Source organism: Convolutriloba macropyga, chromosome 5, assembly GCF_964194025.1.
Source record: "Convolutriloba macropyga chromosome 5, txConMacr16.3, whole genome shotgun sequence".
In the NCBI taxonomy this organism is placed as follows: domain Eukaryota; kingdom Metazoa; phylum Xenacoelomorpha; order Acoela; family Convolutidae; genus Convolutriloba; species Convolutriloba macropyga.
In genome coordinates this window covers 18,227,639-18,242,444 of record NC_134472.1, presented here as the reverse complement: position 1 = coordinate 18,242,444, position 14,806 = coordinate 18,227,639, and the positions used below count along the sequence as shown (strand labels likewise).

At 33.5% G+C, this 14,806-nt stretch overlaps 1 protein-coding gene across 1 annotated transcript in view; it reads right to left on the bottom strand.

Annotated features, from left to right (window-relative positions):
- Positions 1-13,185, bottom strand: part of LOC142339193 (uncharacterized) — a 90,238-nt gene extending 77,053 nt beyond the window's left edge. The window contains exon 1 of the mRNA XM_075389000.1: positions 9,962-13,185. Coding sequence (XP_075245115.1) covers positions 9,962-10,060 — 99 coding nt within the window. The 5' untranslated portion in view covers positions 10,061-13,185. The remainder of the gene's footprint in view (positions 1-9,961) is intronic.
- Between the last annotated feature and the right edge of the window lie 1,621 nt (positions 13,186-14,806).

Below are 14,806 nucleotides of genomic sequence, written 5' to 3'. Positions count from 1 at the left end.
TTTCTTTTAAACAAAAACTAAATTTAAGCAGCCTTTTTTTTCTACGTGAGCACCAGCTCCTCAACTCTTGGTGTTTTTTCTCCTCGAAGAGAGAGGAATTTTTGATTTTAAGGATTTTGATATATGTTTCTGATTAACTTCTATGAAATTTTTCTTTATTCACTTTTAATCCTTTGGCAAAAACTCTGAAAAAATAACTGCATATGTTTTGCGTAACAATTTAAAATTAATCACAGCCTGTGAAAATAAAAATTAAAACTTAGTTACATTAGATGTCAGAAATTGGATATCGAAGCAGTTTTTGAAGCAGTTTTTGAAATTGAAGCAGTTTTTGCTCCTATGCGTTCACCATCTCATCATCTGTTAGTGTCTCTTTTCCAGTGAAAATGAAGGAACAAATTGCTGATACATATGCGAAAATCTCAGATCTTATAAAAAGTTTATATGCAAGAATATTTGAGTCCGCATGTATTAGAGGTTTACTAAGATTTGTGTTTTCAGTCATGCCTTATGACACGTCCGATGAATGAAAAAAGAACGTTTGCAGTTCGTTGTTTTCGCTATTATTCTTTATTATCTCAAGGCTTCGGCTGAACATATTGCACAGTCATCTGATGAATAGAATTTTATTTTTCTTGCTAAACAATTTAAGGAAGAAACGTATTAGCGTAGATTGTGATGTGTATGACTACTATAGTGATGATTATGAATATGGCTCAAGTTATCTGCTAGTAATAATACTAATAATAATAACAATAATACTACTAAAGACAGAAGAGACACGAGATTGGTCTGCGATGCGGAAACATTCAATATTCTGTGACAGCCAACCCATTATTACACTTCCTTACTTGACAATATATACACCCCGTTCCAGTCCACCCTAGCCTAACTTAACATTACCACCCATCACCCGTCACCCGTCTTACGAAAAAGTATTAACCTTGCCCCAACTCGTATTGAAATATAAACGGGATGTATATGTATGCGTACGTATATATGTATGCGTGTGACAGTGTGTGTGTGTGAGTATGGGTGTGAGTAAATTGGACTCAGTTTTTTTAACCCCTCCCCTCCCCTTTCTTTTAAATCCATACCTTATTGGCCCAGATTCATTCATTCATATACCGGGCTAATTTGGTGTTACAAAGGTAAAGGTATACAAGTATGAAACAAGTATAGCCGTAGAATTCAGGGGAGAGAGAAAGGGGGTTAAGGGTGGGGGGGGGGGGGGGGGGGGTGCGTGCTATAGATGTTGTTATTAGATGATGAATTGACACGCCTGGCTGACTCCAAAATTAGAATGAGCCCAAAATTAAGGATATGGAATGAAGCCGGCATTAGACATGAAATGTACAGAAAGAGGAAAGGATACAGTCTAATGTCAAGTACTAGACGGTCATTCAATAAAACAGGAAGCACAGCTCACAAAGTGGCGTGAACAACTTCTCGACTTTTTCATAACCGTTTATGAACTTGTTCTAAACCAAAGCTCTTCACGTTATTGTCAGTCGGCAAGTCAGCATTTCCAATTTTTGGCACCCGGATTGTTTTGACTCAAATGTAAAAAACTGTTTCGGCACTTTTTGGAGAGTTTTTTTTGCATTATTGGAGCAGGAAAAGTGGCTATAATAATTTTGCCATTGAATAGATCACTTCGTTTCAGCAAATTTGTTTCATTTCAGACAAAATCGTTTCAGCAAAGAACCTATTTTTGCTAGAGCACGCGTTGGTAGCGGCTGATAAAAAACATGCAAAAGGCCTTGATCAGAACTTAAAAAGAGAATGCTAAAACCATGTGTGGTGGTGGGGACCCATAAAACGGGCGAAAGAAGCAAATTAAGACATGGCTGCGTGTGTGGAGAGTGGTACGGTTGACAGGACTGGAACAAGTGGATTATTGTGTTGATTGTTGTCATTTAAGGAATGAACAAAGGCAATTAAAGTGGATGACAGCTCTCAAATTCACCCCACACTCGCACACTCCATCTCAGGCCATAAAGCTGATTGAGCGGAACAGCACCTAACTGTATTAGTTATAACAAAAATAACCAGACGTTATAATGTTGCCGGTTCCTTTAACCTGTTCATGCTCTATGCTGCTCGCTGTTAAATCTATTTCTGTACCAAAAAAAAATAAGATGCGGCTGATATTTTGGTGCACCAAATAAATGTCAGATTAACGTTGTAAATTAATGACTTTGTTGTTCGGACGCATTCAGCGATTAGTTTAGTTTGGATCGTCTTTAAATGACAGTTTTAGCAGTTCAATAATCAGCGATTGCAATTGTCAACATTGTTCTAATAAAGATGTTTATAATGGTTTTGAACACTTGTACTGCTGCAGAATATTTTTAAATGAAACCCAAACCTTTAAAATCAATTGCAGAAGAAGATAATATACTTGATTAAGCTACCCAGCAAAGTCAATTGAAAAGGAACTATTACGATTGTATGATGAATTCTTGAAATCAGAATCAGAACACTTATTTAAAATTGACGTGAATGCATGTTAAAACACTCACGTGCACAGTTTAAAATGCCGAAAGTCTGCAGTGCCAGAAGTTAAAATGCCAGAATTTGCTACTTAACCAGAAGTTGACTTCCGTTGACTTTCGTCATTTTAAAACGTGCGCGTTTCGTGTTTTAAGCATGGTTAAGTGACTCTGCAGAAGTCACTTCGAAATTCTGACGTAATATCTCAGACCGTTTCGAGGTTCTCGATAAACACCAGAAGTTCTCAGTGACTTCAAGCAGAGCTACTTCATTTACTGTCAAAGCTCCGTTTCGACAAGTGGAAAGTTCGACACATTCTCTATTTGTTCTCTATTATTTTTTAACTCATTTAAAAATCTTTATTTGAGGGACCATATCATTTTTCAATCTTCCTGCCCATTGGATGAGACAAAAATTAAGTTTGAAAGAATCATTTCTTTCCAAATGACTTCTAAAATTTTAAGAACTTGAAGGTAATTGTGCATCAAATCGTTCTATTTCCCCCAGTAGAAGGGCACTCAAGCAAACAAAAACACTCGTGGTGCTATCCCTGTTAAATTTGAAATTGCAGGGTTATGTAAAAATTCTGGAAGGCAATTTGGGCATGTTGGTATTAGGTATTTCGACCTGAAAGCAATTACTGGTTCTCTAAAGAAAAAAAGACAACCTATATGTTTACGTAATTCATTTACTAATTAAAAAAACACTAAAAACATATTCTTAGAGTCGACAGAACAAACAAATACTATCACTCAAAACTTCCGATACGATATCAAAGTTTAGTTTAGTCGCATAGCAGGTAGGAGTTAAAAACAAAACTTAAGAAAAATTCAACCAATCGTCGACAGCCATGTATGAGAATAATTATCATTAATTTTTTCTGCGTTCCAAAATCAATTGGACCACCAAAAAATGACAGATAATCGGACCACCAAAATAATTCAGAAAACCAACTGGCTTGAAATTAGTTTTTTTACTGGGTTTGTAAAACAATGTTAAATAAACCATCCCACTTTACTGGCCATTTAAACTATTTAATACTTAGCACTAACTCGAAGACAAGCGTAAAAATAATTCATAAAAAATCTGCTGAGAGATCTAGGTCACTTGTAGCACAATAATCCACAAATAAATAATTCAACCAAAACGTATTTGAGAAACTTCCCAAGATCATGCACGGAAAAAACGGTTATGATTTGAACTAAGATAAATCACACCACCATGCTTTTTTACTTTCCATCAATTTAAATTGCGTTTTTTGTTCTCGAGTTTCCAAAGATCAATAGTTGAGCAAAGTACTGTTAATTTTTACAAAATCAGAAAAATGTCTATCAGCCGTTATCAGATTGTGCGTCATATGGCTAATACTAGATATGAGGAATGATCGAGTTTTACTTGATAAAAAGTTCTCGGATCACTGCAATTGATGCACTTTTCAGGGCCTAATCAAAATTAGGTTTCTGGTTTTTTTTCGGCATAGCAAATTCAATTCAGTTGAGCCGTTTGAGCACTTTAAAGATTCCAATTTCCTAGCCTGTATTGATGAAAAAATATAATCAGTATCGTAGTTTCTGCTATATTTTTTAAAATAACACCTATTGAATTGAACAATTTTGGTGCTTTAAACAGTTGTTAGACCTGACCTGCCAGTTTCCGGTTCCACCTCATTAAAATATCTTTATTCAATTTCCCAGTTTGGCGCAACAATTTTTTCAAATCGCGTTTCTCTTAAAAAATGACAAACTTGATAACAAGAAACAAAATTAGAGAGCCTAGACACAAAACAAGACGGATCATTTTTTAAAAACGTAACTTACGAAATTGATGAAAATCTTTCTCATAAGTTTTTTTCCGTATCGTTTTTTTTTCGTATCGTTTTTTTCCGTATCGTAAAAAATTTACCAAAGAAAATTATTTTTTCTAACTTCAGAAAATTCTCATTATAATTGGCTCATTATTTCATCTGTTCAATAGGTCTCAATGCGAGAGAAAATGTTTAAATTCCATGCTCGTTATTTTATAATAGTTTACAATTTTGTGGAGATAGTTTTGACATTACTATTTACATGTTTTGAAAAATGGCAAATTAATTCAAGATGACCGAATTTCTTTGGGAAACGGCGCTTTAGAACACAGATTAAAACTTCATTCGGAAGAATCGAAGAGTTGAACTCTTAAATTTTATCTGCTTTGCTAAAGCATGTATTAATGCGAACATTAAAAGACAGAATGGCTGAGAGGATTAACTTTTCATTTAACTAAATCTGGTTATGAGTGACAGCTGCTTATATCTAACTTATCAAGTCCTTTATCACAAAGAGTTCAACCATACCAGCGAGCGGTCTCATTCTTGTTGCTAAACTTGACTAAGTTAATATTCATAAATTAAAAAGACTCAAACGCACAAAACGTCAGCTAATTTGCGTGAAAAATATTGTCATGTCATTTGAATATGTGAATATTCATAACTAAGTTATGGCTATCAATGAATGTTTTAACGCCAAATCTGATCGTTTTTCAACGCAAATACAACAGTAACACGTTAGCGTGATAAAACATTTGATTGTTTGTGAAGTTTATGGTCACTTTAAACGTCAAATTAAGAGTTTTACTTAACTAATTAGATAGACAAAAACTTGCTGAACAACTTTCAAAAGTATGCGCTGAAATTCAACAGAGCTCATTAAAAAACAAAGCGCAACTCTTTTCTTCCTCTCTTACTAATTAATAAAAAAGTCGTGAAAAGTTTAATTAAAAAATTGTCGCAAGTTACCAAAATCTATCTCTGAACATTATTTTTCGCCACAAAAATAACTTGAAGAACTGAAACCTAATTTAGTCTAACTTAATTTTTATAATTTTAATTATCTAAATATATGAGATTTATTTGAACAAATATATAAAGGTTTCAGTAAAATTGTTGAAAGTTTTAAGATAAAATAGTGGAAAAAAATCAGAACTGAAAACGCATAACCTAAAATACAAAATATTCATCTTTTTTTCTTTGTCTAAAATTTAACTCTACTCTAAATTTTAGTTTTTATGTTGATACGTAAATAAAGCGTTCATGTTCCGTTGTCATATTGTTAGTTTTTGTTTATTTGGTTTCTTTTGTATATTTTTCCCGGCAGGAAACATCAATGTATATTAAAGATTCATTCTCTTTTTGTTCCACTGTCTAAGATTTTTTGAATATGGTTGTTTGCTTTTTCATGGCTGTTCTACAATTTCGTAGCTTTTCTATCACCAGGATAAAGAATATCGAATGGCTTGATCTTTAATGTTGTGTAAACTGATTCTGTGTTTTGTGAAGTAACAAAAGGCAGCCCTGTTGTCGATTGAATTTTGAACAATTAACTTTTCACACCAACTACAAAAGATCACCGCTTGAGGTCACAAAAGCTGCTTGGCTCCAACTATTTGTTTATTTCTCTATCTATAAACATTAATGCTTCTGGTGAATTTAATTTTTTTTCTGTAAACCCGAAAACTGTATTACAAAGATCAGTTAAAAACTATTTCGCTTTAAGAAATCTGTTGAGCTGATTAAAATTTAGTGTGATTTGATTCATGTTTTAAATGTGATGATTTGGCTCATGTTTTAGCACTTATGATAACTAAAATGAATTGACATATTTCACGGAAAATATCAATCTTGACATATTTCACGGAAAAATGGCAGAAAAAACTTGCGATTCAGTTTTTTGGGCCACAGATTGAAGAAAAACTATTTAAATATGATTAAGGTAAGTGCATCAAAAGATTAAAACAAAATTGGTCTGAATATGAAACAGCGACTGATGTCAAAAATTTCAAAGACCAGCCCTTTTCAAGACTTGGCGAGAAAAATTAAGCATAAGGAAGCTTTTCGACTAGGGGTGACATCATGAACAAATGTTGCTCTATCTATGGACAACAAACTTATAGGAACAATAATATTTCTCCGTGAACCAATGCAATTTTTACAAGTTGCAGCGGGGGGGGGGGGGGGGGGGTTGAGAAAGGTGATACGGGAGCGGAGGGGAAGGGATGGGGGGTCCCTCCATTTATTTGATGAGTACACCTATAAATAGGAAGCGAAGCTTACTTCCGTTCAACTAAGATAGCCACATCCTGTCCATTTTACGCATATCTGAAAATTGACTCTAGTCAAATGGATGAATATAACCAAAACTATTCAACAAAAGCAGAAGCACGGAAAGCTTGTGTTAGTCCTCCGATTGTGTTCTCTTCTCGATTGCTTAGTTATGTAGTCCTATAACAATATGGACTGCTCAGCCATGCAAAATATAAGGAAACGTTCATTGACTCAAGTTTCGTTATAAGGTAGGTACATATGAGTTACAACAACAAAAAAGTGTAAAGGTAGAGCGTCTATATTTATTATCACGTAGAAGTGATTTGATGTCAGTCGATAATTTCAAGGGATGACAAAGTTCATAATTGCCATCTTTTATTGAGTTTTTTTTATTTTTTGACCTAGTAAAATTTCTTTAAGCTCAGAAATACCAAAGCGAAACCAGAAATTTACAAAAAACTATTGAATTCAAGCGACAAATAAAAGTTGCCATATCTAAAAGAGTCTAAAATCAATGTAAAATTTTAATGAATTTCAGCAAAACAGGTTAGAAGAAGTTAGAAACTTCTTATAAACCGGCTGTTGACCTTTTGGTTGACCGTTCGACGCTTGTCATCTTTAATATCGAAAAATATTTGACAAAATCATTCCAAGATTCTGCATCTCTAGAAAGGAACATAATTTTTCATGCATTGGGGCTTGTATTTGAGTTGGAAATGAAAGCATTTGGTTCTGCTAATAATTTTTTGGTAAATTAGTGTTGAAGGCTCTGATTTTTGAAAAAATATGAGCTCTGTTTGACAGTTATTGAAAAAATAATGGACCAATTATAATACAGCTTTCACGAATATTTTGATTACTTTCTGAAATTAAGGTGTGAAAGTGGACGGTGTAGCAAGTTTTGTGTAAAAAGGTGGTCTCTTCGTTAGTCTTGAAAAAATTTATTATATGCAAAATTTTGTAAATTAACTTTGTAAATAACTGGTCAGTAATGTCTAAATAAATAATCGAAAAACTTCAAAAATAATTCTAAATTACTTTAAAGTATTCGTATTAAAATTTCAAAAAAATGTAAATTCAAAAATTTATAAATTTATATATTTGTAAATGCAAAAAATAGTTTGCTCGTTTTTGTAAAAATTATAAATAGAATATGCAAAAATTGGTAAATGCAAAAATTAATTTGCAAATTTTTGTACACAAGAAAACAATTGTGCAACAATTTTGTAAACTGTGGATTTATTTATAAAACTATCATTAATCATTAACCTAATGTCTTACAGATATCGATTATCCAGATGAAGGATCAACAACTCGAAAGCAAGAGGTTTGTTGGTTTTCAGACTCACCTAATCTCAGAAGAGTACTTGTAGAAAAAGATTGGGTGGAAAACGCTATAAAAATTAGATCTATTTGTAATGATTTGTAAATTAAAAATGGAATTTTAACAATTTATAAAATAGATATTTTTTGGCAATAATTTTACAAAAATTGGCAAATCATAAATTGGCAAGTTAATAGGGTTCTATCATTGAATTATTTCAAAAGATAACAATGGTCATCTTGCAAGCTTCATTAAAACATATAAGGAAAAACCAAAAAGGTCTTAAATAAAAAAACGACAATAGATTGGCGTGGAGCGTATCGAATTCCAATGTTTAAAGAAACTGTTGACTGCATTTTGGAGCTCTTGTTTTGTTAACCGATTTTTTGCGGAAAAAATTTTTGAGTTATAAATATCCCATAGGTTCCTAGTTTGGTTGTAAATGTTTGTTTCATTGAAATCTCCTTTTTCATTTTGGGAACTTGCTAATGAAATTTAGAAATTTAGAAAGGAGTCACTCGATTGTGAAATTTAGAAAGGAGTCACTCGATGAAATTTAGAAAGGAGTCACTTCTAAATGAAATTTAGAAAGGAGTCACTCGATTGTCCGAAAAACTGTTTTTTTTTCAGTTAGACTAGCAGCCGGCGGCGCTTTTCCAAGCTCAAGTTCAAATCTGTAGTTCAAGGATTGGACTGCACGGTCAATTATGTTTGGAAAATATAATTTTCCCCCGTTTTTTAGTTTATTGAAGCTTGCAATCAGTAATCCTTAGTCAAGTCAATTTCGAGTTTTTATCATGAAATTTACGTTTTTGAAACCCTGTTGATTATTGCAAATTTTTTTGCAAAACTTGCGGCCATTCGTATTTTTGTTCAAGTATTTTTGATTATACAATAATGTTTCTGCATTGAATGATCAAATCTCAGGTTGCTTTATGGGAAAAATGTTCAGAGCAACCGTTAACATTGCTCAAGGTTATCTTCAAACAGTGTTTGCTTTTGTTTGCCATTAGAAGACAAACTGTTAGGATATATACAAAAACAGATTGTTTGAAACAATAATAAAACAATTATAAAGGGGATAAGTTCTTCATAAAATCAAATATTCACGTATTAAACTTATTTGCAGTTTAATGTGAAGTTTCTTTCAAGACTCCCTAAAGTGAAAACGGTTCAAAATTTTATGGCTTTCGTGTAATATTAGGCATTAACTCTTATTTGAGGTACAAATAACCTTAACGTAATTTGAGACATATGTTCAGTGACTTTGCATACAGAATAAAACAGTTTTTCGGAAAAAAATCAGATAAGGCAATTGAAAAATTGTAAAATGGTTGAAGAGTGACAAACATAAAAACTCAATATCTTGATTGAATGTTTACTGAAAGTTGCGTCTTTGCTTATGCAACGAAACATTGGGCATAAAAATACAAAATGAGTTCTCTGGTGGACCAGATTTATTCAAAATTTATCACTCACTGGAACGTTTTAATTGGAACGATTTGTGTTATGACATAAGACAATTTGACAAAAAATTCTGAGCCTTTTAATATAAAAAGATATGAGTTTAATATTATATTAACATGGGAAGGCTTATTGTTAGGACAGTTTACCCAGACCAATTAATTACCCACTACCAAAATACCCAAAATTACATAAGCACCTTACCAAATTAGGAAATTAACTTCAACCGATTTATTTTTTCAATATTCTGAATGTGTCTTTAGAAGCATTAGCCATTTTCATTGCAAACATGTGTCAAATTACCCCGATTACCTAGACTACATGCGAGCAAAAACCATAAAGCATAGCAGAAAATGCTACGTTTTGCTTAAACAGAATCTTGGAAGACAAAAAATTATCAAGAATCGTACAGTTGAAAAGTTTTTAAAATGCTGACAAACACATATGCGTAACAATTTTTAACAGTCTCTCTGTAAAAAATGCAAATTTTATACAATATTTCATTCCGTAGAATATTATTCAAATGCTAATTTTTTTCCGCATTGGTTAATGTGTTCTGATTTGACAAAAATAATAGTGAAGACAGATTAAGAACATACCTCGTCTTCATGTCCGTTAGCATGAGTGTCCAGAATGCCCTGACTGGACCCGTTGGAACCCTGCGACATTGTCTCCAAATTGCCACTTTCAATCACCATCTTTCCAATTTACTAGTTATTTTTTATAACTAGGCACTTTATTACAAATCGAAAGATTTCTCGAAGGCGAGCTGAACTAGATGAAAATTTCGGAAATGATTTTTTGAATCTGGGAAATTTTTGATCTGAGGAACAATAGGGTTCTTGAAGGAAGTTGATGTGTGGGAATTGGGAATCAAGTTTTGGGAAAGTAAATAGGACAAACAAACAATCCAAATTCAATTCAACTTTTGGAAGATTAAAAGTTTGTGCTTGGAATCTGAGGGATTGATCGAATTCAAATTCAATAACCTTTTCCTAAATCTCTTGCAGATTTATTAAAATGATAAAGAGGAGGACTAATTCTCCTAACAAGGGTTCAAAATTTCACGCTTCTGATTTCTGAACCCAAAACTTTACTCTTAGGAGTTTCTATTGCAACTCTAACTTTTCACTATAATTAAACTAACTGGATCTTTGTGGTTGTTACAACTTTCGCGGGTAACTTTGGGACTGGTTTGCTAGTTTTGGGTTAAATTCGGACTTGTTTTGCAAAAGTTTTGGCAACTTTATTGGGGGGTTAAATTGCGAATAGTTCGATAGAGGGGATGGGTATGATTTCAGGTAAGAATAACAGAGGGGCTGAATTAATGAAGCAATAATAAAAATAAGCTGGGCTAGATCTAGGTGATAATGTGAACAAGGGAGGATTTGATCACCCCCACTGGTTAGCCCGATTAACAGGTAACAACTGACAGACTGGCTCAATTCAAATCCCTCTCTTTCTCTCCACAAAGAAGGAGTAAAAGTGATCACGCGCTTCACGTCTCAAACGGCGCTCAGGCGTACCAAGTCCGACCACGCACCTTTCAAACTTAATAATAACAACAACAACAATAATATTGCTTTGCAACTTTAGGGAGTAATGACCTTAAATCAATGTTGTATTTTACAACTATCGCTCAGGTGCTGTAATATATGGGTAACACACAACTACCGCCCAGGGTTTTAGCCAGGAGGTGGGCAAATAGGTTGATTGGTTATGGCTTTGTTGATATAAATTTTTATCAATTTCGCGGCTCAAACTTAATTAAAAGTGAATTAAAAACACAAACTGGAAATTAAGCAACTGACAAAATAATATCGACTCATATCTGCAAGTGGCGTCAATTTACAAAACAAACTTTCAGTCTTGACTCGGTAAGGGGGAAATTTCGCAATCAGCAATTTGAGGAAAAGGCGAGATTTAAGTCAGATTAACTTTAAGAAATCTATCGATCAAACTTCAAATACTAAGTGATAATCGGGTTAAGAGATTGTAAAAGTTTATTGGTGAATATGATATCCAATTGACAGTTTACAAACTTTGAACACAAGTTATAAATAAGAAACTAAAAAGGTTATATTTATCCTGACTTGGGTAAAATTTATGTCGAAAAGTTGTAAAAATAATTGAGTTGCCCAAATTGCACGGTCAAAATACGCGGCTTGTTTTGTACTTCTGTACTAAAAACAATGTTTTCCGAATTTCGTTACAATTTCCCCCACATTTTCTCGACCGGAATTGAGTTAGGTAAGTTTGTAATAACTTAGTTATAAATTATAAACGTATACAATCGCTTTACCACGATTGGGAGTTGTTATAAGCTAAAGAGAAGGAAAGAACGTACTAGAATTCTCACGCATGGAAAATTCTAGATTTAAAGTGGGGGGTAGGCGATAATGTTTCAGGGGGGACCATGTTTATGCACTTATTCGTAACAATGTGGTTAAGGGAGTTCTATAAACAATTATAATAACAAAGTTAACCACACGTGAATGAATTCGGGATTTGTAACAAGGCAATGTTATGTCAGGGAGCTTTTCCCTGTGAACAGACAAAGACAATTTTATGTGGAAAACTATTATTGGGAAAAGGCCGTGGAAAAGGACAATACGGCGGGGGAACAATTTGAAATAATGATAAGAAATTAAGATTGATAGATCTCGATTTAGAGCACCCCCGACTATCAATTGGCTCTTTTTTTTTTCTATATATCCCTATTTCGTCTTCTCTTCCTCATAAAAGAAAGAACCTAAGTCAGCGGGTTAATTTTAGCGGGTTACTGGCTGGAAAGGAAAACGCACCCGATTGTAAAATTCAACTGTAATGGTAGTGGCTATTTATATTTTGTTGTAAAATTAAATTGTACCCTAGTAAGTGATTTGTCAAATTATTAACCTGCTGATACGGAAACGATACAAATATTGAAATGGGTTTATGCCAAATCAAAGGATAGTTAATTACGGCGGGTAAAGGTTGTAAATATTGAAACTAAAACGTAAAAATATAGACTAAATAGATTATGAAGTTCTTCTGAGTTTAATTTTTATTTCGTTTTCGCTCAGGTTAGTTAAACTTTCAGCTGTTGAGAATAGAGAAATTATGTAACAGTTTTGCGCTGTGGTTTAAAAGCGTCCTGCAGATAAAACACGCTGATTGCTCAGGTAAATAAAAGAAGATAGAAAAAATAGTCTCTACCTTCAAGTGCAATCAAGAATGCTCAATTATGATTGGATAATAAGCGTTTAGCACACAAGGTGTGAAAAACTGTACCACTTTTTCTGTCAACGCGCAGTTTAATTAGCTCTGCTGAGATCTACTCGATTATTTTACTACTCTTTTTATATTTTTATTCTCGATCATCAGCATAAAAAAGTTGTACTGTATTAGAGCAGATACCTGTCAGATTATGGTAATAATTATTTCTAAGAAAATAAGTAACTGCGGGTTTAAAAGCAAAAAGAAACGACCCAAACAATTCTTCTAAATATCTTCCTTCAATTTTCGTAATATCTTTTTATAAAGGGTCTCTTTATAATATAAAATAAACGAATGAAAAACAAAATTTGGGATTTTTTTTGTTAAATTTTTGCTAATTATTTTTGAAGTCAAGTGTGTATTGTATAAAGTATGTACTTAAAAGTGACCTTTTTCTTTTTTGCGACGTAATGAAACGCCCACTTTTTAATGAAATAAGACGCGACAGAAAACTCTAAGTCACAATTAAAGCTAACATTCAATCTCCTTTCTGATAAATAAGATCACAAATTTCATTTTAATTTGCTCAATATCAAACAAAAGCAAAAGTACATTTATGAAACTTGAAAATTGAACAGTACTTCTTAAAATCATCAAGTGCTTAAGCTCAAAGCGGCGTTGTCGGGGAAAAGGGGTCTGACGCAAGGAAATGCAGGGGGGGGGGGGGGGGTGGCTTCTTTAGATTACTCGATCCTTATGTTGTTACACAATTATTACATAATTTTCTATCTTTATATGAACTGAATTTGAGTGAACGTGTTTTTCTGCCTGAGATTTGTATGTGTGCGGTTTAGCTTAAGGTATTTGTTGCTGTATTTGCTTAAAGTAGAACTAGTGTTAGTGAGGGGGGGGGGGGGGGTAGGGGTGAGCGGGGGAGGTTGCTGGGGAAGATGTTTTGAGTGAAGCAGCAGAGATTTTGAGTAAATGTTGGAGAGGTCGTTTTAAGAGGTTTTTGCTTCTAATACTTAGATACCGCTCACTACTCATCTTGTCTATCAGTATATGTGTATGTCTACATATATGTACATATCTTCTATGTTTCCTCGTGTCTTGAGTGAGTACTGGTTGTGTATATCGAGAGAGAAGTAGAGAGAAGAAGAAGAAAGAGATTGAGAAAATGTAATTGTTAATCTGTGTGTCTGCAGTAAACAACACTTTAAGAGTCATTCTCTCATCCTCTTCTCAAACCATGCTACTTCTGCTCTTACCACTTGTCTTGTATCTTCTCTTTTAGTCATCCGCAGCCATCTATTCTAGTAACCATCTATCAATCTGGTCATCCATAGTCCAACTCCATCGGTTGTCTTGTAACATCTTTCTAGAATCCTGTCAGACTCTTGTACGGGATCAGCATTCTTAGTAGTCATACTAAAAGATCATTTATGATAACATAAAAGACAACAAAAATTTCGCAGTGTAATCTTGCAATGTGATCCATTTATGATATATTTGTACCATTATTAGGGAACATAAATGATCAATGATTAATACACCCAACCTTAAAATCATTTTTAGAGCTGGTGATTATGTTGCGTCACCAATAGAATGCCAGCTAGTGCTCAAAAAATAAATTTTTCTTAAAGATTACTGTTAAAAATTTAATATGCTGAGATACAGTGAGAAAGTGTGCTTTTTGTCTCTAGGTTTTGGCTATTTGTGTATAAAAGCATTTCCAAAAAAAGAACAACTAAACAGCTAACCCAATCATTTGCACGACACTGAAAAAAAATAGAAAACGGAGAATCTGTTTTATTTCAATTTTCGTAGAATATTGACCGCTTTTAGTGCGAAAAAAGCCAGTTTAGCGCGTGACTAAACTATACAGAATATAATGCATATGCGTGTACCTATTTTTTCATTTAAGACTGAATATGAAAACTAAGATTTGAGTAAATAAATTTTTCTGGTCTTAGGTGCTGTAGAATTCTATACGTTACTTAGGCTGACTAGCTGGGCACGGACGAGCGACCAAAACTATAACAAATTGAAAGGGAGCTTGCTGGCTCTGAGAGATCTGTTGGAGGGATGATTTGTCCCTATACTGCTCTTGTATACTCTTCTCGGCCGTTAAAAACTCAAGTTAAAATAATGACTTGATTAGAGTAATCAAATAATATCCAAGTCTTAAATAAGAAATGTACAAGATTACTGAAGGAAACCAAAATTCAACAAGAGTTTTTATTATA